Source organism: Lipotes vexillifer, unplaced genomic scaffold, assembly GCF_000442215.2.
Source record: "Lipotes vexillifer unplaced genomic scaffold, Lipotes_vexillifer_v1.1 scaffold537, whole genome shotgun sequence".
Lineage (NCBI taxonomy): Eukaryota > Metazoa > Chordata > Mammalia > Artiodactyla > Lipotidae > Lipotes > Lipotes vexillifer.
Window position 1 is genome coordinate 305,476 of NW_006776635.1, and position 27,299 is coordinate 332,774.

Genomic DNA, 27,299 nt, shown 5'->3' on the forward strand with positions numbered 1-27,299 from the left:
CTGAACCGGCAGGCTGAATACTGAAGGGTGGTACTTTTCACAATTCCTGAGTACCCCTCACATATTTTCTCTTCTCATTACTTAACTTACTCACACCTAACCTCTCCATCATTGCAAAATAACTTTTAAAGTTTTATTGTCCCCATGCAACACGTGTTGGATGTGTTAGTGCCCTGTATTTCCAAACCTGAAATAATTTTACCTTGTCTTATATTTCAGTATATTGTAAATTGTCTTATGCAAAAGTAATCATTATTTTCCACCAATGTTTAGATTCTTCACTTGTTAAAAAAAAAGATTTTTAATTATAATTTTGGCATGACTTAAAAATACACACCAAGGAAGACTGAATAATTTTGAAGTGAAATTTAATCTTTCCTGACAGTATATCTATCAAAGAAAAAAAATCAATGGAAATAAATGTGTTCCTTTTATCATCTTTTGCAGAAAGCAGAGAGGAGTTAGGGTGCACATCTATTATTTATAACTTCATTGTACATGAGCCTTTAAAATAGTGCAGTAAAATTCAACATATAAATATGTCTTTTGAAAATACTCAAGTTCTGTAAACACTACATATAAATTTAAATATATAAAAATAGGATATTGAATTTTAGCTCCTCTTCATGACATAGAAATGAAGCATTGCACATTTATATTTAAAGCAAATTTCCCAATTTTAAAAACACCTACAAAACTACTGTATCAGCTTTCTGAGCAACTATCCCTGTTTGTATCTGTATTATAAGGTGATGAAGTTAGTGAAAAGCAGACTTTTTTATGTCGAAACTAAACCTAAACTTCCTTGCAAGTTACAATAGTGTGAGGTCTAAGTATATCAAGTAAGATAAAGTAACAAAAATATTATAAAAGATACTATACATAAATAGCAAAAACAAGCAAAAAGAATTTTAAAAAGAAGTAAATTGGAAAAGGGAATTTGTAGTCAGGGAACTTTGTGTCCACCTACTTATTCTCACTAAATGTGTGGGGGTTTTTTTTAGTGTAAATAATTGGAATAATAGAACTATCTACCATTAGATGGTTATTTGGATTCCATAAGGTAATATGAAGTACTCTCACAACTATAAAATGCTATATACAAATTAAGTAAAATTTTTAAATAGTCCTGTTCTGTAATTACAAATAATCTTTTAAAAATAACTGAGTAGATGAAAATAATTAGAAACAGTCCTGTTAACTCAGATAGGAAAGTAATTGCATGGATATTTTAACATAATAATGAAAAAAAAGTATTCTGCACATCTAGTGTACTTCTCACATTATGTTAAATCAATCTTATAATTAATTTTCATTTTCTTCTTGATATGGTTAAGAAATGTGTTGTTATGAGCACTGTTTCCCTAAATTTGTTGATTCTTTTCAAATCCATCAAGTAAAACAGTCTGCGTATGATTCATGAACACCGATGTTCCTATAATGATAATAAAAGAGGTTTTCTTTCTTTCAACTTTTATGAAGAATTAGTGCCCTTGCTCCCCCGCCCCATAACAATTTGCTCTCAATAATAAATACTCCAGCATGGAGTATTTGTACTGTGCAGTCCTTTGTACTGTCTGTAAGAAAGAAATTTCTAAAATGCCCACCTAACATAAATTAGAGGCATTCTGTCCCTGGGCTATGATTTCAATGTGAGGAGTTACTGGATACTTTTGTGAACCTTCTGTTGTTCTCTAGTGCTTCAAACTAAGGATACAAGCAGAAAGCCAAGTTTTTAACTGAATGTTCCCTTTTGTTGCTTTTACCTTGCAGTAGTCTTAATAGGATTTCTCTCTGGATTGCTTTTTTGCAGTATTACTACTCGGTCAAGGATATTTCGGTTGGAGGGATGTGCATCTGCTATGGTCATGCCAGGGCTTGTCCACTTGATCCAGTGACAAATGTATGTATATTTATAGGATGCTTTGGTAAAATGAAGCTCTGAACTGCAAAATGCTTCATGAGAAGCTTTGCTGACAGGGACGCTGTGAATGGGTGTCAGGCCCCCACTTAACAGAAAGCCATGCCAGGGTGAAATAGAGCTGGCAGGTAGGATGACAGACTTTGAAGGCAGCCATCACAATATCAGAAAACATTAGTTTTCTTCCAAAAAGGCTCCAAACTGGTCTATATATTTTGAAACCTTTCTAGCTATGACAGCCAGCTATATGATTTAGCTTTAAAGAACTCCTGTCATCAATCAACCTGACCCTTTCTTTTAAGAATTTTCATCAAAAAAATTAAAGCAAACAAATGAAAAATGTACATGGAAGTAAATCTAAATGACCATGGAACCGGAGACTGAGGTAGGACAGGGGCAGGAAGGAAGAGAGTATTCAAGAGAGCTTGAAACCGCCAGGTCAGAAAATGCTGGAATGGTTTTGGGTTGAATTTTTCATTGATGACAATGGAGTAAATGAACATAACCTAAAAAAGAAGATGAATGAGGATCTGTTTTTCTCAGTGATAAATAAACTGGTGAAATAGAAAATCATCTACTTTATAGTGTATGGAAGAAATATATTCAATAGTAAGATCAGTGAATGTAGCTACCTATGTAAAGATTTATTTTCCTACTAAAACTGTAATGCAAATGGTATTTCTCAAACAGTATTAGTTTTCTGACTAATGCATCATAGTATTACCTCCTCGGGAAGATTCAAACCCCTGGCATACTTTTCTGGGCAAGGTTGTGGTCCTGCTTTCTTCAGAGTGTGGGCACTGTCTATCAGGGGTATTGATGAGCAGTATTTCCCAAGCTTTGAGAGACCACACGGCAGCTTTGGAGGGCCAGTTCCATGTGATGAAATAAGACTGTACTCAAAACACACACAGACAGGAGATTCAGGCTTGGGGTATTAGATTTCTATTCTATCCATGCCCCTCCATGCCTAGGAATCTACTCATTCCCCTCTTCCTACACCAAATGTTAATTGTACTTTGAGGGAATCCTTAAAATGGATACATCCCACCCAGAAGACCTGTGAATCTCAGGAATCAGAGAAGGGATTCTAGTCTTCTAGACTACTTCCAGCTGGGCCTCTTCTCTCTTCTATGTCTGAGCTCAGTGATTCCAGAGCCAGCCTGGATCTCCCTCCCTAAGCTGGTGTTGATCAAATGTACCCCCTCCCAAGGCTGGCACCTCTTCCTTCCCAGACTGACGGGAGTTTTAGATTTTGGTACATAGTCTTGATGTTTCCTTTTCTCTTCATTCTACCTTTCAGGGGAAGCCCCTCATTTATGGTTCCAAAGAATGCTGAAAGTATGCTTTTTCCCCATTTTTTGACTAGAAATCCCGCTGTGAATGTGAGCATAACACGTGTGGTGATAGCTGTGATCAGTGCTGTCCTGGATTTCATCAGAAACCGTGGAGAGCAGGCACTTTTCTGACCAAAACTGAATGTGAAGGTATGTTCTGATAAGCCAGCACCATGGGTAATTCTTCCTTTCCTGGGGCACAGGTGATATAAACATGTGCTGATTTCAGGTGAGCGCATGTTTCCAGTTCATATATTTTATCCAAGACAGTAGCTGGTAAGCTCTTCTACCCTCCTGTTTTAGAGTTTTCAAGTTGTTTTTTTTTAAAATTTGACAAATATTTACAAAACGCCCATGAATTTACCACTGTGTGAGAATAATGAGAAATAGATAAAAGCAAAGTATACACTTACTGTCATCAGGGGTGAATCTGAAGCTTATGGCATAATATATATATACAAATGTAAATAAACATTCAGTAAAACCTACAGGGTATAGAGATTACCCTTCTAAACACGTATGTTTATAAAATGGTTCTGAAACCAGTATAGCTCCGGATCCTTCTGCCTGTTCCCTTTGTAGTTCCTCCCCTAAATAGCTTAGGTAAATAGTAAATAGCTTTTGAATACCCATCATCTAATAAATGGAGAAAAAACAGAGGGGAGAGATCAGACCCTACAGGTTAGAGTCAGTTTATTATCTGGGAAAGAAAGGACTCTGATTCATTAGTTATACTTATTAAAGGGTAGTGTTTGGGGGCAGTAGCTGGGAAGAATAGGAGAGTAAAATGTAACAGAGAGAAGGCAAGAAGTCAAATTTGTGGAGAAAGAATATTTATTTTAATAATAGGCATTAATATTTTAAATGTGTGGTTTCACATTAATAATGGTATAAAATGCTACTATTAGAAATGGTATCAGTGGCAATCATTAGCATAAACTATGCTACAGTAATTATTGGACAGTGACGACTAAGAAAAAGCCGGTAATGAAAAACCATAAAACAACTGGCTGTGCAAACATTTGCCAGCAAATACTCATTTATACTTTAATATTATCACTTTTGAAGTTTTTCCTGAAGGGAAGTACCCAAGAAAGGTAGCAGATGACTTTGTAGCCTAATATGGCCAACTGTCCCAACACAGTGACAGGGAAGCTAGAGAAACTTCTGTTTCTGGAGATCTGTTCAGGCCAAGACGAAACCTAAAAACAAAGACTTCTGCTGAACTATAAATCCAAACTAGCCAGAAAGCCCAATTCTATTGAATTCAAATATTAATATTTTAGTGAATCAGTCCTAATCACATTTTTTCAGTTCAGTAGGTGTATGTGGTCACCAAAACAGGCTTGGTAGCCATTTTAAACCAATACCAACCTTATATATTTATTGAATAAAAATATTTATCATGTATCATGTGTCAGACAAGATAGGTCCTTAAAATTATTGAATTGTAACAGACTTTAATCATAAAATATTCCCCAAACATAAAATAAATTTTCTTTTCAGTTTAAGATTCTGCCTATCCTATCAATGTCTTGAGTCCTTCATTTTCTGCACATATCTCTTTTGCCTTTTGATTTGTGTCTGAGTGCTTGTGAAGATATTTTGGTTTAGAAATCACTCATTGTTACTGAGATGTATCTGAGGGAATGCGCCACCACTACCCAGTGTTGTAAGGGGGGGTAGCAGATGCCCAGCCCTTGTTTTTTATCATCTGCCCCCAACCCCATTCCTGACAATCCCTCAGGATCTCCACAGCTTGTCCCGACAAGAGCAGACATTCATTCCTAAGACTGAATTTAAGTTAAATGACACCATGAATATCTCTTCTCAAACTTCCTTAAATTTAATTAATTTCTCTTCTGCTTGTGGAATATCAACAGTCACACGTGGAACTTTTGAGCATTTGAGGGTAGGGATTCTTCCTGTTGTCTCTGACATTCTATCACAAAGTTATCATGATGTAACGTTAAGTGGATCTGCAGAATCCTTTACTGCTCTCCACTTGTGTGTATGTGTTTAAACAAGGAAACAGAAAGGATGGATCAGACTTATTAGCAACAGGAATGGACAAAGCAACACAGAAGGAAATTTCCACTTGCTGCTATATACATTTTTATAAAATAGTGTTATTATAAAGCAATTTTATCTTTCTTTGTGGAAGAGATGGGAGGTTGTATTTCCAAACTGAAAAAATAATTTTTTTTTTTGAAATCCACAAATTAAAGATAGGGGTCTTAACCATAAAACCTTGAATAAATATTGTGCTTTTGGCAATGTAGACATTCGTAAAAGCTTATATGAAAATTTTATTTTCCAAGTTGAATTGTGTTCCATTCACCTCTTACTATTTAGAAAAATCCTTCTGCAACGTGACAAATCCCTCTATAAAATGAATAACTGCCTTCTGATTCATTTGAATTTAATTTCGACTTTTATCAATCTAGCTTATTTGAGGCAGGTTATATCTCTAAAGTGCAAAGGACATGTATTCCATTGCTAAGCCTGTACTAACAGACAGTTTCTATCATGTGTCTTGGACATTCTGTGAAATAACAAACTGCTGATGACAGAGTGAAAAATGGCTCTTTGTGAGTAAAAATTATCCATGTCCTCTAAGGCTATAGATGAAAGCTGTGCAGGCCCAGGACCTTTAAACAGCAGCCAAGGCTGTAGGAAAGGGCCCTCATACATGGAGTGTGAAAAGGACTGCTCCTCAGGCATCAGCTCATGGTTATAAGTACAGTCAGCAGTACTAGTTCTAAATAATGTGAGAATAAATTTGTATTCCTCTGTATTTCCCTCTAGTTGTACTTGTAGCAGAAATCTTGACTATTTCTTGCAATATATTTTTACAAGATTTTTGAGAATTCTTGTGCATTGTCCTAAAGATATAAAACTGCTTATGATGCCTAGTGATTTATATTTGTGACTACATGTCCCCTAGAATACATTTTGAAAACTCTCCATTAATATAGCAAGAGTACTATATCTTAAATCAAAAGCCAATAAGGTGAAGAAGATATTTGCAGCAAACAAGAAAAGGAGATAATATCCTTACTGTATGAAGAGATCTTCCATAGCAATAAGAAAAAAATTGAAAACAACCTGTTAAAAATGAGCAAAACAGGCATTGCACAGGAAAAAGATATGATATAACCATATAAAGAAATGATCACACTTATTTATAATTAAGGAAGTATCCATTAAAACAATAATAGTACTTTTTTTAAAACTTACCAAAGTGTTCATTCATTCACTCAACATATGTTTGAATGCCCACCGAATGGAAAATGTTGGTAATACACAGTTTTGGTGAGGCTGTGGGGAAACAGTTGTATCCTATCTATCGGAAGGAGAGTAATCTGACATAGAATTTGCAGAGGGAATTTTTTCAAGTTAATTAAAATTAAAATTTCCCATGCCCCTTGACTAGAAATTGCACTTGCAGGAATTTAATCTGTAGATGGACTTGGATAGCTGTACAGGACATTTTATGATCCTTGTCTTTAGTACCCAATTGCTAATACCACTGCTACTGACATTTACAGGGCTGAGTATTTACTGTCTCAGGCGTTCTGCTAGATGATCTGCATTCTCACCACAACCTAAGCGTTAAGTACCAAAATGACGCTAAGACTTGAACTGTCTCCTCAAAGTCACTCAGCTGGCAAATGGGGAGCCGTCTAACACCAGGCCCCCACTCCTACCCCCACCTCCATTGCCCTTCTGGTAGGTACTCAGTGTTTTAAAGGAGAAATCTGGAAACAATGTAACTGCCCACTATTAGGCATCTAATTAATCAAGAAGTACCCAGTGTAGCCTTAGGGAAAACATAATACCAATAGAGAAGGAGCCATGCTATTTACTGTTAGTAAAAAGATAGTTCAGAACAGTATATAAATGTCCCCTTTTGTGGAATTAAAAAAAAGATTGAGCTGTGTGCCGCACACAGGCCCGTGCACGTGCGTACGCATGCACACATACACACACACGTATAGATGTGGAAATCAATGCAAGGACATCTAAGGAACTCAACACATGAGGAAGGACACTGCATAGTATATTTTTTGCCTAGTTGCCATCCTAAAGTAAATTCTACCCATTTTTCAAAGCCTTACCCAGTTCTTCCTGGGGAAGTAATTTTTCATTCCTCTGAACTCCTGTAATGTGATATGAAAAAGAAAAGGGGAAGAAGGTTACGAAAACATAGAGGATGAAGATGAGGGGAAGTGGAACAGGGAAAATCATTTGGGAACTTATTTATAACGCATTATGCTAATGATTTTACGTGCATTTTAAATATCCCTACCTAGTAATTACTACTGAACACTTCATGTTCTATATGGAAACTGAGCCTTAGTGAAATGAGGTTCCCTACCTCACAGGACTACTAAGGAGTGAAGAGGACAGCCGAATCCAAGACTGGCACAAAATAGCGTGATCTCACCACTGAGCAAACCAGCTCTCATCTTGTCCTGATACCTTGGCACTTATTGTACAGCTTTTTCTTATCAGATAACTTGAAGGGATTGTGGTAGTGGTTAGCCCTGCAGACTCTGGAGCCTGACTTCAGAGTTTGGCTTACAATACTGATTTGGTGAACTTTTACTAGTTACTTCACTTCTCTTTGCTTGAGGTTCCTAATATATGAAAAGAGGTTAATAGAGTCTGTAAGTCACAAAACTATTTGAGAATTAAAATCAGTGGTAATAAATATAAAACATTTAGAACAGAATGTGGCATATTAAAAAAATCCCTAGGTTTTAGTTATGATTAGTAGTAAAAGAAAGGAATAACATTTGACTCTTGAACAACATGGATTTGAACTGCAAGGGTCCACTTATAGGCGGATTTCTTTCACTAAATGCAGACAACAGTGCTACAGTACTACGCAATCTGTGGTTGGTTGAATTGGGGGATGAGAAACCAAGGACAGGGAGGGCTGGCTGCAAAGTTATACTCTAATTCTCCATCGTGCAAAGGATTGGTACCCTTAACTCCTGCATTATTCAAGGGTCAAGTGTATATACTAAACATCCTTTTTACCCGTAGTATCTAACGCAGAGGTTCACATATAATAATTATTCATTACAGGTTACATGGATGTTAATCATTCAGTACCATACTTCAGTAATTTGTTTGTCATAATAGGAAATTGTAGGGTAAATTATATGAAATATCAGTTTTATAAGGTAAAATCAGTCAAATATTGGCAATTTCATATGCTTCAGGTTAATTTATGTTTTAACTATTTCAAGTTCCATTAAAACATGCAAATTTATTAATATGTCTAATAAATCCAAGTACTTTCTAGATACCTTTGTATTGATTATATATATATACATATATAATGTAATATAATTTTCCATATCGTATAAAAATCTCTTATGTAACAAAATATTATTTTTAAGTATATCTGAAATTAATGTTTATAAATTTATTTTTCCCTGATGCAGCCTGCAATTGTCATGGGAAAGCTGAAGAATGCTATTATGATGAAAATGTTGCCAGAAGAAATCTGAGTTTAAATATACATGGAAAGTACATTGGAGGGGGTGTGTGCATTAATTGTACTGGAAACACTGCTGGTATAAATTGTGAGACATGCATTGATGGTTTCTTCAGACCCAAAGGGGTAAAGTATGCTTCTTCTTTCATTAAGTGTTGTTTTGGCTTTTTCAGACAGAGATGTATTATAGGGAAAAATAATTTTGATAGCTTCTCTAAATAATTGGACTTCAAATTCTCAAAGGTACTAGAAATATAGTAGAAACTGTATAAATCTTTCAGGATGTGATATAAAATATTTCCATCTCTCCAGAAAGTCCCATTGTGCCTCATTCCAGTCAATCACCACCCCCAGGCAAACTCTGTTCTGATTTTTAGAGCATAAATTAGTTTTGCCTCTTAGTGAATTTCCTAAAAAAGAAATCATAAAGTACATAAAATTGTTGGTCTTCCTTTCACTCAATTTAACATGTTAAGATTTATTCATGTTGTACACATCAGTAGTTATTTCTTTTTAAAAAAATTGCTAAGGAGTAGTCCTTTGCATGAACATATCTTAATTTTTAATCCATTCTCCTGTTGGTGGATATTTTGGTCATTTCCAGTTTTTGGTTAGCTCCTATAAAAAAAATTTTATGTGAGTCTTTTTTTTTTTTTACGTGGGCCTCTCTCCCGTTGCGGAGCACAGGCTCTGCGGCCACGGCTCATGGGCCCAGCCGCTCCGCGGCATGCGGGATCCTCCCGGACTGGGGCATGAACCCGCGTCCCCTGCATCGGCAGGCGGACTCTCAACCACTGCGCCACCAGGGAAGCCCTATGTGAGTCTTTTTGTGGTCATGTGTTATTAACCTTGTGTAAATATCTAGGAGTAGAGTACTTGTTTCATAGGATAGATATGTTTGACTTTATAAGATACTGCCAACATTTTTTCAAGTTAGTAATACTGTTTTACATGTTCACCAAAAATGTATGTAAATTCTAGCTCTTCCATATTATCTCTATTATTTGGTCTTGACTATCTTTTTGAATTAGCCATTCTAGTGGATATGGGTGTAGTAGATATGGCAAGTGGGTAGTAGGCAATCACTAAGTCATTCCCATCAATGCTTGGTGCTACAGCAGATCTTCTATTATGAATTTGCAGCAGATCCCATGGATTAAATTCTTATTTTAAGTGTTTATTGGCTATTCCTATATCTTCTCTTGTGAAGTATTTCTTCAAGTCAAGAAATTGTTCTTTTTTATTCTAGAAATGTTATAATTTTAACTTTTAGGGCTATGGCCCATCTCAAGTTAATCTTTGTATAGGGTATGAAATAATGATTGCGATCTATGTGGTTCATCTGTTGTTCCAGCACCGTTTTTGGAAAAATACTTTCTTTTTCTCTTTTAAATTGTTTTGAGGCATTTTTTGAAAATCAGTTGATCTTTTGGGTCAACATCTGGAGCCCCAGTTCTGTTCCATGGATTTGTTTGTCCATCTTTGTGCTAATGGCACACTATCTTGATGACTTTAGCTTTTTTTTGCGGTACGTGGGCCTTTCACTGTTGTGGCCTCTCCCGTTGCGGAGCACAGGCTCCGGACGCGCAGGCTCAGCGGCCACGGCTCACGGGCCCAGCCGCTCCGCGGCACGCAGGACCCTCCCAGACTGGGGCACGAACCCGTGTACCCTGCATCGGCAGGTGGACTCCCAACCACTGCGCCACCAGGGAAGCCCGATAACTTTAGCTTTAATAAAACTAGAATTCAGAAACATATGTACACTAACTTTATTCTTCCTTTTGAAGATTGTTTTGGCTATAGTAGTTTCTTTACATTTCCATGCAAATTTTAGAATCAACTTCTCAATGACAGAAATATTAGTTGGGATTGTTGTATAGAATCTAAATGCAAATATGGAGAGAACTAACATTTTAACAATATTGAGTCTTCCAGTCAATGAATATAGTATATCTCTTCACGTATTTCTATCTTCTTTAATTATTCATATCAGTGTTTTCAGTGTAGAGATCTTGCATGTCTTTTGTTAATTTGTTAATTTTGTATAATTTCCTTCTGCCTGAAGAACTTCCCTTAGCTTCTTTTAAAAAATAGGGCAAGAATTGATGGTGACAATTTCTCTCAGGTTTATTTCACCGGAAAATGTCTTTATTCTACCCTTATTACTGAAGTATATTTTCATTACATGGAGAGAGATGTTTGTTTTTCTTTCAGTACTTTAAAGATATGGTATTTTCTTGGGCTTCCCTGGTGGCGCAGTGTGGTTAAGAATCTGCCTGCCAATGCAGGGGACACGGGTTTGAGCCCTGGGCCGGGAAGATCCAACAGGCCTCGGAGCAGCTAATCCCATGAGCCACAACTACTGAGCCTGCGTGCCATACCACTGAAGCCCACGTGCCTAGAGCTCGTGCTCCACAACAAGAGAAGCCACCGCAATGAGAAGCCTGCTCACCACGACTAGAGAAAAACCTGCACGCAGCAATGGAGACCCAACACAGACAAAAATAAAATAACTAAAATAAATAAATTTATTAAAAAAATAAAGATACAGTATTTTCTGGATTTCACTTATTCTAGTGAGAAGGCAGCCATCATTTGCATTTTTTTTTGTTCTATATATAATGTGTCTTTAATTCTCTGGCTGATTTCAAGATATCCTCTTTTTATTTGCCTTTTAGCAGCCAAAACATGTATTGGCAAACTATGACCTCTAGATCATATTTGGCCCATGGCCTATATCTGTATGGCCTGCAAACAAATAATATTTTTTTACATTTGTAAAAGATTGTTAAAAGAAAAAAAAGAAAGAGGCAGAGGAGAAGGAGGGGAGGAGAAAAAGGAGATGGAACGAAAATGAAAAGAACAACAAAAAAATTAAGGAAAAGAAAAAGAAGAACAAGATGAACAAGAACTGGGTGGAAGAGGTGGAGGAGAGAAGGAGGAGGAAGAGAAGAAACAAACCTTATGTGCCTTACAAAGCCTACAATTTTAGTTACAGAAAATATTTTCCAATCTCAGAATTGGACCATGTGTGTCTACATGTGGCTTTCTTTGTGCTTACCTTCTTGGCTACTGAGGTTCTTGTAATTATAAATTGAGATTTTATACCACATTTTGGAAATTTTAAGCCATTATTTCTTTAAAAATTTTTTTGAACCATGCTCTCTCTTCCCCTTTTGTGACTCCAACTGCATACAGGTCAGGTTGCTGGACTGTGTCCTATAGGTTACTGAGTCTGTGGTAATTAAAATTTGTTTTGTTCTTCAGATTGGATAAATTCTATTTATCCGTAATTAGGTATACTACCTTTCTCCCTGCCATCACTTACCTGCTGCTAAGCATATCCAGTTAATTTTTTCATTGAGATATTTTATTTTCAGCTTTTTAGACTTATTGTGTTTTTTGTAATTTCCATTTCTCTGCTGAAATAATCCATGTGTTTACTCCTTAGGAACATTATTTCCTTTATATTCTTGGGCATATATACAGACCTGTACAAGTCCTTGTCTGCTAATTTCAATACTTGGGACACCTCAGGGTCTGTTTTTATTGACTTGCTGTTTCTTGAATAAGGACCACACCTTCATTTTTCTCGTCGTGTCTAGTAATTTATGATTTACACAGGACATTGAGGATGATACAGTGTAGAGACAAGATTTTGTTGTCTTCTTCCAAAGATTTGTGAATTTTGTTTTAATAGGTAATCAACTTACTGACTAATCACTATTAAACTGAAGAGGCTTGCTTTTTTACCTTGTTAGGACAGATTAATAAAAAACTCAGGTGTTTATCTAACCTTTCCAACTTGGTTGATAAACTCTCATTTCTGTTCACTTTATGGTGTGTAGACTGGAAAATTTTACTCAGATCATTTAGCTTCCCAGCTGTTGCTATCCACTGGGCTCCTTGGAGTCCCCTGATTTAATGTACAATTAAAGGATCAGTTAAGAATTGAGGGGTATTGATATGCAAATTTTGTTGTTACCCTTATATGAACAGGGATCTCATCTACTGTATTTTCTTCTTTCAAATCTCAAATCCTTCTAATTTCTGCCTGCTTTTGATTATTCTCCCAAGTCCTCAAATGTTTGATTTTTATATTTTGTCCAGAATTCATAATTGTCATTTGACCTAGTGCTAGACCTATATAAGACACTGTGCCATCATTAAAACTGGAATCTTGATCAAGTTGTTATTACAAGTTATTAAGTGAATCTGAGCATAGATTTTGGTATTTTAACACATAAAAATACGTATGCTATATTGTGTTAAAAATTCAAATCTTTCAGGTTCTTAATATTTGGGTAGAAATCCAGTGTGTTTTTATGAAGATATAGAAAGAAAAGTTTTGTGCGCTGCAAATTTTATAGCTAAATAACATATCTCTATGATATTCTTAAAATTATTGCCTTAAAATCTAATTTTAGATTTATCTCCTAAATACATATATTTAAATGTTAAAACACGCGCACACACACACACACACACACACACACAGCAGTGCTTACTTTGAGGATTGATTAGTAATCTGATTATTTTAATAAAATTTAAAATCAAGTATAAAGTAGACTAATTTATAAAATCTCTTATGTTAGAACTTGTTCCTGATCAGCAGTCTGATTCAGGCAGATTTTCCCCATTACCACAAAGAAGGATAACAAATTAAGAGGCTTTGGTTTACTCAAGCTCATCATTGGAATCATAAATCATATTTATAAGAGCTAAGAATTTATCCTAAAGAAATTTATTGCTATATGCCCACAGAGAGTTTTGCTCTGTTTTTCTTCATGTCTTGGTTTTCTCTTGGTTAGAAAGCCCTTCTCCCAATTCCACTCTCAAATTGCTACTCATACTTCAAGCTCCAGTCTAAATGTCACTTTTTCTGTGAAACATTGCTTGACTTCATTGTGTTATTACTCTCTCTTCTTTTGCCCCAGAACGCTCTGCTTGTGTGTCTGTTTTATCACTTTGCACATTCTATTTAATCAATATCTTTCAAGTCTGCTATTCCTGTAAGCTTCTTTAAGGCAGAAATCAGGCCTTATCTGTGCTTTGCACAGTCCTTATTTCATAATAGGAAGTGAATGAATGGGTCTTAAACAAATGATGATTTTGAAACTGATCTGTGGATATAGTTGATTGAATTCTATCAGACATGTAAATATTTCTCTGCTTGTGAAACTTTGACTTATATTAGCAAACGTTTTCATTTATCAATTAAACCTAGATATATACATATATAAAACTGTATTTTATGGGAGAAACATGTATATATATACTTATATACACAATTTTTTATATATATTCAGAGTATTTTAGTATTTCCTAGGCAAAGAATTTATTTATTTTTGTTCTTATCCTATTGCATCTTGAAAATAAATATTGTATATTTGGTACATTAGCACGGTCTAGGTGTGTTTAATTAAAATATTCTAACATTAAAAACTACTAGTTGTACTGTGTATTTAATGTATGTGAGGAATCTTAGATGCTTTATATGTTATTCCTCTTAATTTTAATTTAATAACATCACTAAAGTTTCTACTATTATCCTCATATTATCAGGAAGTAAGTAAATTGCAGGAGGCCACATAGCCAGTAAGTGGACACAGTGGAATATGAGCTCAAGCCTTCCTAATTACAGAGCCTACATTGTTTCCCCCCAGATTATGCTGCCTCCTGAGAAAGTCAAATTTTTAACGTAAATATTTAACATCTTTTTCAAGCACCAAATATAAATTTCTGTTTAATTAGCTATATCATGATCAATGTAAAAAATTTTTGAAAAATTAATTTGGGGAAAAATTACTAATTTTGAACTATGTTGTAATAAAACAGTAAGGAAGATTTTATTATGGAATGTATATTTCTCTAATATTCTAATATTCTCTATATAAGCAAACGTTCTTTTTGTTTGTAATGATAATGATACTGTGATTATAAAAGAAATAGATGCATACTGAAATGTGTAGGGATTAAAAGACTCTTTATTGGGGATTTTCTTTAAAAACTTCAGCAAAGAATAAAACGTGATGAATCATATAGCAAAATCTTGATAATTGTTGAATCTAGGTAACAAATATTTAGTAGTTTATTATACTATCCTCTTTATTTCTGTGTATCCACTTAGATGAAATGGATTTTAGAAAATGCAAGCATATAATAAAGAAAATTTCTTATATTATTATTTTCTAAATATAATTTATTATTATTTATTAAAATGTTCTTTAAAGGCTTGCTGAATTGAAAAATTTAGTGTTTTTAAAACAGAATTTTAATATTTTTGTTAGATATCTCCAAATTATCCAAGACCATGCCAGCCATGCCATTGTGACCCAGTTGGTTCCTTAAATGAAATCTGTGTCAAGGATGAAAAACGTGCTCAACGAGGTGAGAGCTATAGTAGAAGGCCATTGTTCTGATGAAAGGACAACTAAAGCCAAGTGTGATTATTTTCAGAACATGTTGCAGTAAATTTCATTCATGTAATAGATTTATTCTTTTTATTTTTTATTTTATTTTTTATGTTTTGGCTGCGTTGGGTCTTTGTTGCTGCATGCAGGCTTTTTTCTCTAGTTGCTGTGAGTGGGGCTATTCTTTGTTGTGGTGTGCAGACTTCTCATTGCGGTGGCTTCTCTTGTTGTGGAACACAGGCTCTAGGTGCGTGGGCTTCAGTAGTTGAAGCATCCAGGCTCAGTAGTTGTGGCACGTGGGCCCCAGAGCACGTGGGCTCAGTATAAATTTATTCTTACAGCTATCAGTGTCCCCTACAGGAAGCAGTTTTTAATTCATCTCAGTAATTATGTTTGTTTAATTATACTTTAAAAGCAAGAAAAGTTGAATCATTTGTTTTGCATTAGTATACATGTGTGTGTGTATATATATATATATATATATATACACACATATATACATATTTACATATCTACATATATATATATCTTCTAGTCTATTATAAATCTGTGGTGTATGTAATTTCTTGACGTCTTGCTATTTATTATATTTCTTTGTAGCAGGTGTGATTTCTAGGGTGAAATGACAGTGTTCACTGGGGGATGTGTGTGCTACAATGGGAATAGCAAATAGATGAGATCACAGACTGAGATGTAGTTAATAATACAGAAAGCGAGAAGTCTACATAAAGGACTGTAAAAAGGCAGTAGGAATGAGTTAATGAAGGGAAGAGGCTGACATTAACTTAAGACAGAACCTTCTTTGAGGATTGAAATTCACGATGGACTCCAAACATTAAGTAATCAAATGCCAAATTAACTCTTTGATGTGAAATGTTTAGGAAGTACTTCCAGGAAAGTTGCTTGCCAAAGTAGAAAATTCATAGAATATATCTGGAACTGTTTCTTTATATTTCTAAGACTGGATTCTTCTCTTCTGTGGAAAGACTAAAATAAATCATGTCTATGCTATAGGCTTTTTCCCCGAAAGACCTTCTATTTAAAAGACTGGCAATATTTCTTTGGCACAGTTAAGCTTACCTGCTTTCTTTACAAAACTTACAAAACTATTTAATTATCTGTTTAAGCCTTACAGTCTTAAATCTTAAAAGATTAAAAAATTATTATTTAAAAACTCAAATGGTGAATTATTGATGTCACTTTTCATTTTATAGTCCCTTATCTTTTTATGGTAGCAACTAAATCACATTATTTTGAGCAATGTAATTTAATTTTATCCCTTGAGTTTAAAATGGTAGGTATTTTGTCGTTGAAAAAAGTGACTACAAAAAAAAAAAGTAGAAAAATGAGTATTCAATGCAGTGGTAATTCAGCATAGTACTATCATTAACATTTGTGTGTTAACTTTACATGATGCATTTTTGCCCATATCTGTTCATTTCTCTGAAATCTGGTTTTAGCTCCTGAATACAGTACTCAACTTTGAATAGATATTAAGATTGTTTCTAAATTTTGTATATTTTAACCAATGCTTTAATGAAGATCTCTGGATATAAATATTTTTCAATTATTTTTTTCCTCTGTGCTCTAAATTCTTTTTTCCAAGTTGTGGTATAGTTGATGTACAATATTATATAAGTTACAGTTGTACAAAATAGTGATTTTTCAATTATTATAAAGACAACACATGGTCACATAAAATTTTAACAGTAGGGAAGGTAATAAAATAAACAGCACAGTGTCCTCTTCAACTTATTCACCCCTAGTCTCATTTCCCAATTTAATCACACTGATCCTTTCCTCCTCTTAAGTTCTTTTGGAAGAACTTATCTTTCAAACAATATCTGAATAATATTCTTAGTATTTTTCATCACCATTAAATATTGCCTATTGACTGTCCATCTTGGAACACAAACATTTCATTCATATCACCTTCTTCCTACCATTCATATCTTTTTATAATTTTTTTCTTCTATGGTATTTTTAGCATGTTAAATAAAAAGCTTAAATTCCTAGTTTTTGATTTATTAAAGTTGGACTTTATCCCTTGAGGTCATACTACACAAACTGAGAAAAAGATCATCTTTACATGCTCCCCTGATCTTCAACCTACTTGACAATGTCTGTCAGTTGCATCTTCACCTTTTCAAAAATTGTGTAGAGATATTTGGTTCCAGGACAATAATTAATTTTTCTAATTTTAAATTGAAAGCAATAATCAATATTTGTAATATTATAATTAGATCTATTTTATTCAATATGGGCTTGAGTTGAATAATTAGACATATAACCATGATACATTTTTTTCTTCCTGTTTAGTCTGATGATCTCTTTAGGAAACAGTCTCAGATGTAGTCTAATGATTTGGATTTCTTAGTCAGAATGAATAACCAGATCGTGAGAAATGATGTTTACTATCTCATTGACATTAACCTGATTGCTAGAGAAAAACACATATTTTGTGTGTGAATTTTCTGTTTCCTTAATTTTCTTTTTGGTGTAAGGTGTTTTTTTTTCCTCCATAGATTTGTAAGAGCTCTAATAGTATGTCATATTTGTTATGAACAATTTCTAGATTTTCTTTGTATCTCATTATTATAGATAATAATTTTTAATGTATATAATTTTAAAATTTTTATATAATAACCTATGAAAATTCAGAAAACCCACTTTAGCTATAAGAATGACATTATGCTAAAATTATTATGCATAGCAATATTTTTCTATTGGATTTCTTACATGCCTTTATAATCCTAAAATTCTTATCTACTCCAAGTTTAGACAAACTTTATTTCTTTAGTTTTTATTTCCTTTTATTCTTCCAGTTTTATTGAAATATAATTGACATACAACACTGTTTAAGGTGTTCAGTATAATGATTTGACTTTCATACTTCATGAAATGATTGCCACAGTAAGTTTAGTGAACGTTCATCATCTCGTATAGATACCAAATAAAAGAAAAAGGAAAAAAATTTTCCTTGTGATGAGAACTCTTAGGATCTACTCTGTTAACAACTTTCATGTATACCATACAGCAGAGTTCATTATATTAATCATGTTGTACATTACATCCCTTGTACTTATTTATCTTATAACTGGAAGTTTGTACCTTGGACCACCTTCATCTTGACCACTTGATTTCTTTTTATGATACTTAATTCTTTAATCCATCTGGAATTTATTTTGGTATATTTTATAAGAAAAGTTTCTAACTGCATTTTGTTTTTCTGATAGTCTCTTTTAATTCACCTATATTTAATATTATTTTTGTTTCTTTAAACATTTAAATACAGTCCCCCCTTATCCCTGGGGGTATGTTTCAAGATTCCCAGTGGATGCCTGAGATGCAGATGGTACCAAACCCTGCATATACTATGTTTTTTTCCTATGCACACATACTTATGATAAAGTTTAATTTATAAATTAGACACAGCAAGAGTAACAACAACTAATAATAAAATAAAACAGTTATAGCAATATACTATAATAAAGTTATGTGAATGTGGTCTTTCTCTCTCAAAATATATTTTTGTACGAATTCCATGCCTTTTTCATCTTAACCAAACACCATGCCCTGTGGTCAAAACTTTTACAATTTGAGGTGCAACAGCAAAATGCTCACAAATTTCTTTTCCCTTCTTCACCGTTTCATAGATAGAAGATTTGTTCTTACGGTAGACCTTAACAACCTCAGCATACAGTTTGTCTTTCTTAAGTTGAAAAATTTCACCTTTTCACTTAAAGGAAGAATTTCATGGCTTCTCTTTGGCATATCTGAATTGCCAGTATCACTACTCATATTTGGGGGCCATTATTAAGTAAAATAAGGGTTACTTGAACGCAAGCACTGCAAAACCTTGACAGTCAATCTGAAAACCAATATGGCTACTAAGTGACCAGTGGGATGAGATATGCTGCAAAAAGGGATGATTCACATCCTGGGCAGGATAGAGTGGGATGGTGCAAGATTTCATCACTGTACTCAGAATGGTACTTGATGTTAAACTAATGAATTGTCTGTTTCTGGAATTTTCCATTTAATATTTTTCGACTGTGTTTGACCACAGGTTAACTGAAACCATAGAAAGTGAAACCGCAGATAAGAGAGGACAGCTCTATGTTTATTTTATAATTTGTATCTGTTACTAGTATTCTCTGCTATCTAGTTGATTCTGCAGTTTGATTTTTCTGCTAAGTCTTTATCAGGGCCTTGTTTTCTTGTGTGTTTCATGATTGTGTGTGTGTGTGTGTGCGTGCGCACGCACACATATCTGTGTATTTTCTAGTTTACCCTTTCAGGAGTCTTGAATTTATATGTAAAGTTCTCTGATATGTCCTCCTAACTTGAGTAGTACCTAGAATTTGTCTTTTGTTCCATAAAACCATGCTCCATGCTCTAGACTAGTTAATCAGAATTAGTCAACTTCAGGAAAGACGCTGGTTTAAGGAATGGCTTACCACTCTAGAAAGTAATTTTTTTAGTTTCTGATCTCCAAGGGGTTTCTCTATTTCATAACAGCACAACCATTTTATATATCTCTCTCTCTGCTGTCTATCTTTAATTTCATCCTGCATAATCAAGTGTTCTGAACAAGGAAATCTTTATGGACATTTCCTTCATAATATTCCCAGAAACAAACATTAATAGACATTGTTTATTACTTGCAGTATTTCTACATTTGGCCTCAAGGTCTGGAGATTTTAACATCAGAAACAAATATTAATTTGGGGGAATGCATCTGCAACCTTTATTGAACGGATTTCTTTTCCATTTGACTTATACATACGATTTAAAAAAATGTATTAATGTTAAACGATACAGGCATACCTCAGAGATATTGCAAGTTCAGTTCCAGACCACTGTAATAAAGCAAGTCACACTGATTTTTGGTTACCCAGTGCATATAAAAGTTATGTTTACACTATACTGTAGTCTCTTAAGTGTGTAATAGCATTATGTCTAAAAACACAATAGCTTAACTAAAAAAATATTTCCTTGCTAAAAAATGCTAACCATCATCTGAGCCTGTAGTGAGTTGCAATTTTTTGCTGGTGGAGGGTCTTGCCTTGATGTCAGTGGCGGCTGACAGATCAGGGTGGTGGCTGCTGAAGGCTGGGATGGCTGCGGTAATTTCTTAATATAAGACACCAGTGAAGTTTGCCACGTCGATTGATTCTTCCTTTCATGAACGATTTCTCTGTAGCATGTAATGGTCTTTGATAGTATTTTACGCACAGTAGAACTTCTTTCAAATTTGGAGTCAATCTTCTTAAACCCTGTGGCTACTTTATCAACTAAGTTTATGTAATATTTTAAATTTTTTGTTGTCAGTTCAATAGTCTTCACAGCATCTTCACCAGGAGTAGAATCCATCTCAAGGAATCACTTTCTTTGCTCATCCAGAAGAGGCAACTCCTCATTCATTAAAATATAACATGAGGTTGTGGCAATCCAGTTCCATCTTCAGGCTCCACTTCTAATTCTATTTCTCTTGCTATTTCCACCACATCTGCAGTGACTTTCAGCACTGAAGTGTTGAACCCTTCAAAGTTATCCATGAGGGTTGGAATCAACTCCTTTCCAACTCCTGTTAATGTTGATATTTTGGCCTCTTCCCATGAATCTCAAATGTTCTTAATGGCATCTAGAATGGTGAATCCTTTCCAGAAGGTTTTCAATTGACTTTGCCCAGATCCATCAGCAGAATCACTATCTATGGCAGCTGTAGACTTAGGAAATACATATTTTTAATGATAAGACTTGAAAGTCAAAATTACTTCTTGATCCATGGGCTACAGAATAGATGTTGTGTTGGCAGACAGGGAAACAGCATGAATTTCATTGTACATCTCCATCAGAGCTCTTGGGTGACCAGGTTCATTGTCAAGATGATCAGTAATATTTTGAAGTGCGTCTTTTTTTATGAGCAATATTTCTCAACAGTGGGCTTAAAATATTCAATAAACCATCTTAAACAGATGTGCTATCATCCAAGTAGAGTAGATTTAGTATAATTCTTAAGGGCCCTGGGATGGTAAGTGAGCATTGACTTCAACTTAAAGTCATCAGCTGAATTAGCTCCTAATAAGAGAGTCAGCCTGTCCTTTGAAGATTTGAAGCCAGGTGCTGACTTCTCCTCACTAGCTATAAAAGTCCTAGATGGCATCTTCTTCCAGTAGTTGCCTGTTTCATCTACATTGAAAATCTGTTGTTTAGTGTCCTCACCTTCACAAATTATCTTAGTTTGATCTTCTGGATAACTTGCTGCAGCTGTTTCATCAGCAGTTGCTGCCTCACCTGGCACATTTATGTTATGGAGACGGCTTCTTTCCTTAAGCCTCATGAACCAACTTCTGCTAGCTTCAAACTTTTCTGTAGCTTCCTCACCTCTCTCAGCCTTTATATAATTGAAGAGAGTTAGGGCCTAGCTTTGGATTAGGCTTTGGCTTAAGGGAAGGTTGTGGCTGGTTTGATCTTCTATCCAGACCAATAAAACTTTCTCCATTATCAGCAATAAGTCTGTTTGACTTTCTTAACATTTGTGTGTTCACTGGAGTAGCACTTCTAGTTTCCTTCAAGAACTTTTCCTTTGCATTCACAACTTGGCTAACTGGTGAAAGAGGACTAGCTTTAGACCTTATTTTGGCTTTTGACATGCCTTTCTCACTAAGCTTAATTATTTCTAGCTTTTGATTTAAAGTGAGAGACATGCAAGTCTTCCTTTCACTTGAGCACTTAGAGGCCACTGTAGAGTTATTAATTGGCCTAATTTAAATATTGTGTTTGAGGGAACAGGGAGGCCTGAGGAGAGGGAGAGAGATGGGAAATGGCCAGTCTGTGAGCAGTCAGAACACACTCAACATTTATAGATTAAGTTTGCTGTTTTATGTGTGTGTGGTTAGTGGTGTCCCAAAACAATTATAATAGTAACATCAAAGCTCTGATCGCAGATCACCATAACAAATATAATAATAATGAAAAAATTTGAAATATTGGGAGGATTATCCAAATGTGGCACAGAGACACAAAGTAAGCAGATGCTGTGGGAAAAATGGTGCCAGTAAATGTGCTCAATGCAGGGGCAAACGATCCATGTGTAAAAAACAAAATATCTGCAGAGCACAATAAAACAGTGAAATAAAATGAGGTATTTATATTACCAAAATAAATTCTACTAGGTTGTCATGGAAGGTCCTTTTAATTTACAGTACTTTAGGGTTCAGCTTGGTGTTTATTTTATTTAGGATTTTCTTATCTGGATTCATATGTTAACTTGTTCCTGGCTCTGACACCTGCCAGCTGTGCTACCTTGGCAAATCACTAAATTTCTCTGTGTCTTAGTTTCCTCATCTGTAAAGCGGGGAAGATAATAGGGTCTACCTCATATTGTTATTTTGAATGTTAACTCAATTAGCATATATGTAGTGTGTAAGCAAATTGTAAAGCCTAGTATAAAATAAATGCTATTTAAATATTAGTCGTTATGTTTATTTTGGATTATCTTTGTTAGATTTTTATATCATGTATTCACTAGCTTAATAAACTGAATTACATACCTCTCTGTTTTTTATATGCTCCATAAGAGTTTCAGACTTTGAAAACACTGTAAAAACTAACTGGTACTGAAATATTTTTGTGGGAATTCTTTCATCATTTGTCCTCTTTTGATATCCTTAATTAGCTTTGTCTAAGTTTCCTTCTTTTGCTTCCTTTTCTTTTTGTTTATGTTTCAAGTCTACCTTCTTTCCCAGGTGTTCATTTTGTTTTTTTAAATTTTTTGATAATTACATGAATTAAGTTTTCATTTATTTACATTTTTTAAAATAATGGAATATTTAAGGCTAAAAGTTTGGCTTCAGTTTTTCAACATCCAGTGAAAATTGCTAAGTTCCTTTCTTACTGCTTTTATATTCTATTTAAAAAACTATTTGATCTGCAATTAACGTCTTGATTTTCTTTTTAACCTAAGGGTTATTAGGAAGAAATATTTATTAATTTTTAGAGTGTCTGAGTTTTGCATAAAATTCTATCTTCATGTTTGATATTTATAATTAATTTAATCCTAATTTAATGTAGCATTTGTTACAAATAGAGAAGTAGCAATTTATGTTAAGAAAATAAGCCTTAAATAATTTCTGCTTTGAGAAATTGAACATTTTTGTGGATTAGTTAATGATAAGCTACAATAAATATTTATATGCCATTTAATATATAATTCAACATTATTAGATTATTCAAATTTTTGTGTTTTGCTTTTTACTAATTCATGTGTAAATATTTAAAGTTGGTAGGTTAATGTCATTCTCAGCCATTGATTTTGGGGCAATTTTCCTTTGATTTCCAATATCTTTCATTGTCTATATTTTTTTGTACTTCTAATTAGTGCTTATTTGGAGCATAAATATAATAACTTAAATTATGTTTTTATTGTACCTTTAGTAATGTAAACAGAGAGCTTGTTCTATTGAATTTATTTTAATTGAATTCTACTTTGGCCCTCATTAATATTACTACAACTGTTTTAAATTTTCTCTATGCTTTCCTAATGTATATTTACCTTCTTTTATTTTTAATATTTCTTGTCATTTTGTCTATTTCTTGTGAACATTACATGCACATAGTTTTAATTGAAAGAGTAAGACTAACTTATGTATTGTTAGTACGTATGTTTGGCACTCTTTCTGTTATTGTTTTATGTTTTCTCAGCATAATGTTTCCTTGCTTTTTTCTCCCTTCTTTTGTTTTTTGAGTGGACTATATTTTACTGATTTGCTTTTATATTTTTCCAGATTTTGAAGGTCAATAACTTGTATTCTTTCATGTGTTTTTTTCTATTTTTTTAATCAAAGACAAGAATAAAAATTGTCTCTTGCATTTCTCTATTTAAAATAAGCAAATTTAAATGGCTATTATTTCCCTCCTCTATTCCTTTTTATCCCCCAAATATGTATTCCCATGAACACCTTCAGTCTCTTTTAAAAATTTACTTTATTGAAGTATAGTTGATTTACAATGTTGTGTAAATCACAGCCAAGTGATTCAGTTATAGATATATATATACATTCCTTTTCATGTTCCTTTATATTATGGTTTATCACAGGATATTAAATATAGTTCCCTGTGCTATACAGTAGGACCTTGTTGTTTATCCATTCCCTATATAAATAGTTTGCATTTTCTAATCCCAAACTCCCAGTCCCTCCTTCCCCCAACCCTCTGTCGCTTGGCAACCACAAATCTGTTCTCTAGGTCTGTGAGTCTGTTTCTGTTTGGTAGATAAGTTCATTTATGTCATATTTTAGATTCCACATATAAGTGATATCATATGGTATTTGTCTTTCTCTTTCTGACTTACTTCACTTAGTATGATAATCTCTAATTGTACCCATGTTGTTGCAAATGACATTATTTCATTCTTTTTATGACTGAGTAATATTCCATTGTATATATGTACCACATCTTCTTTATCCATTCATTTGTCGATGGACATTTAGGCTGAACACCCTTAGCCTTTTTCTTTGTTGTACTTAGTGATGTTGTACTTAAATGATTGTTGTTAGGTTTTTTTTTCAAGTAGTATATTTTTATGCCCAAGGCACTTTCCCATCTTGTGATAATCTGAGGGGGGTTATGAGTCAGTTAGAAAATATTGATATGTGTCTCATCTACCATTAGGTCTGGCACCTGGGTCCTGTTATTGCAAACCTGGCTTCAGAGGGGTGAGCTGTGATCGGTGTGCCAGGGGCTACACTGGCTACCCAGACTGCAAACCCTGTAATTGTAGTGGTGCAGGGAGCACAAATGAGGACCCTTGTTTTGGACCCTGTAACTGCAAGGTATGTTGTTTATTCTAGTAATGTCCCATTGTTTAGAGCAAAGGTCATTTTTCTTGGTTTCTCTCATATATCTGCAGGCATTAAGCAATTGGAACTTCTGTAAATCTCCATTCTCTATTCTATTGGTGGCATTCCTGTTAAGTGTCTTTAGAACCAGGTTCACTGCAGCAAGACACATGCCATTTGTCTAAAAACCTACAAATACAGAAGATAAGTCACCTTGAGAATGTGTTATTTTATAACAAAAACAGGTTTCCCCCACTACCTATCTAGTCTGTTAATTTTAAAATACACAGCAGTAAAACTAGCAATCCTTTAAATCTACTGTACACTCAAAACTACTTTAGCTTTGTATCTAATTCTGAAAATAATTCTGTCAAGGGTTTTATTCTAGATTTTTAAATAATCTTCTGAATTTGAACCCAGATAGGTCTGAAAATACCATGTTCAAAATCCTCTGTTTAATTACCAAATAATGTGAGAAACCCTTGTGGAATTGATTAAATGCTCAATATTTCCTCCCAAGAGTACTTTCAGAAATTGCAACTTTATTTGTTGTATACACTCAGATAATAGCTCATTGTGTTAACACCAAGGGATATATTACACCTGCAGCTTATACACATAGGGGAAACACAGAGGCAAGCCCAAGTCTAAAATGATAAAACTGATTTCCTTTAGCTATAGTAATCAGTTCCAAAACGTTCAGATCAGACAGTGTTAGCTATATTAGCTGAGAAAATAAACACTCCATTGAAAAAGTTAGCATTCCATACTGATGTAAAAATAAATGTTACTTCTTTTTTTCTTTGTTCTCAAACATAGGTGGAATCTTATTAAGAATCTTTCCTTTATTAATTCATTAGTCTAGGCAGCTATAAATTATATGCTGATAGTTGTTATATGAGTGTGCATATGTATACAAACGTTAGACCATAAAATAAGTAAATATTAGTATTGATGTTGAGTGTTCATTTATTGGGGCAGGAATGTCTGAAATATGAAGCTAAATACTATAATAGTTATATAATAAGTATATGTTTTATCAAGGATAATTTAGGTACCTATCTTGGACCACTGAAACAATAAAACTCCTGTCCATATAAACAGGCAGAAAGTCTACAGTCCATGGTAAAGAGTTGCCATGTACTGAAATATAGTAAATTAACTAGATTTAGTACCTTTTATTCTAATATTATCAGAAATGAAGACTTACACTTGTAGATCAAGACTGGAGTGGTCTGTGGGTGATCACTTTTTAAAGGACACCACCTATCTTCATCCTGTATGTCTTTTGGAGCGATCCTAGAGGCTCTTAATGCATCTTCTCTAATATTTACCAAATATATTTCCTGTGTGTGATTTATTCCTTTTCCAAAACTCCACAGAAATCTCTAACCTTTATCACTTGCTCAAATAAAATACAGGCACAGCTGTGCTTAAAATGGAAGAGAAACCTCCTGAGTCTCTAGAATATAGGAAATCAAACTGGAAAAAAAAGAAAGGGGGCTTCCCTGGTGGTGCAGTGGTTAAGAATCCGCCTGCCAATGCAGGGGACACATGTTTGAGCCCTGGTCCGGGAAGATCCCACATGCCGTGGTGCAACTAAGCCTGTGCACCACAACTACTGAGCCTGCACTCTAGAACCCACTAGCCGCAATTACTGAGCCCACGTGCCACAACTAATGAAGCCCACGTGCCTAGAGCCCATGCTCCGCAACAAGAGAAACCACCACAATGAGAAGCCTGCACACCGCAACGAAGAGTAGCCCCCGCTCACTGCAGCTAGAGAAAGCCTGCGCGCAGCAATGAAGACCCAAAGCAGCCAAAAATGAATTTTAAAAAATTTATAAGAAAAAAGAGAAAGGGAATATTGTTACACACATACTATATATAGAAGGGAGATGCCCAGTATTTTTGCGAGGAAAGAGAAACACATAAAGGAGGCAGACCCCATTCATTTTCCTTGAAAAATATATAGAGAAAGGGTAGAACAGGAGAGTTGTCGCCATTAGCAGAGATCCGAGGGATAGTTCCTCGAGCCACCACCTGCTCTCTGCCTGCCTCAGTATTGCACTAAGAGTGATTAAAATCCTAATAAGAAAAATGCCTTCTACAGAGTCACTTGAAGCTCTACATAGACAATTAAAACACAACAATAAGCAATTAAGAAATCATAAAAGAGAATGAAAAATTAAGTAACTAGCATCATGAAAAGAGTTACCCTTCAACTATGTGATATTTAAAATAGATTACTATAAGTTCTTATAAACTAAA

The 27,299-nt window shown here is 34.4% G+C and overlaps 1 protein-coding gene across 2 annotated transcripts in view; it reads left to right on the top strand.

Annotated features, from left to right (window-relative positions):
* LAMA2 (laminin subunit alpha 2) overlaps window positions 1-27,299 on the top strand; it is a 628,216-nt gene that overhangs the window by 281,928 nt on the left and 318,989 nt on the right. For both annotated transcript variants that reach the window (XM_007450523.1, XM_007450524.1), the window contains exons 6-10: window positions 1,814-1,903; window positions 3,291-3,408; window positions 8,718-8,896; window positions 15,061-15,160; window positions 24,862-25,022. In XM_007450523.1, the coding sequence (XP_007450585.1) occupies window positions 1,814-1,903; window positions 3,291-3,408; window positions 8,718-8,896; window positions 15,061-15,160; window positions 24,862-25,022 (648 nt within the window). The remainder of the gene's footprint in view (window positions 1-1,813; window positions 1,904-3,290; window positions 3,409-8,717; window positions 8,897-15,060; window positions 15,161-24,861; window positions 25,023-27,299) is intronic.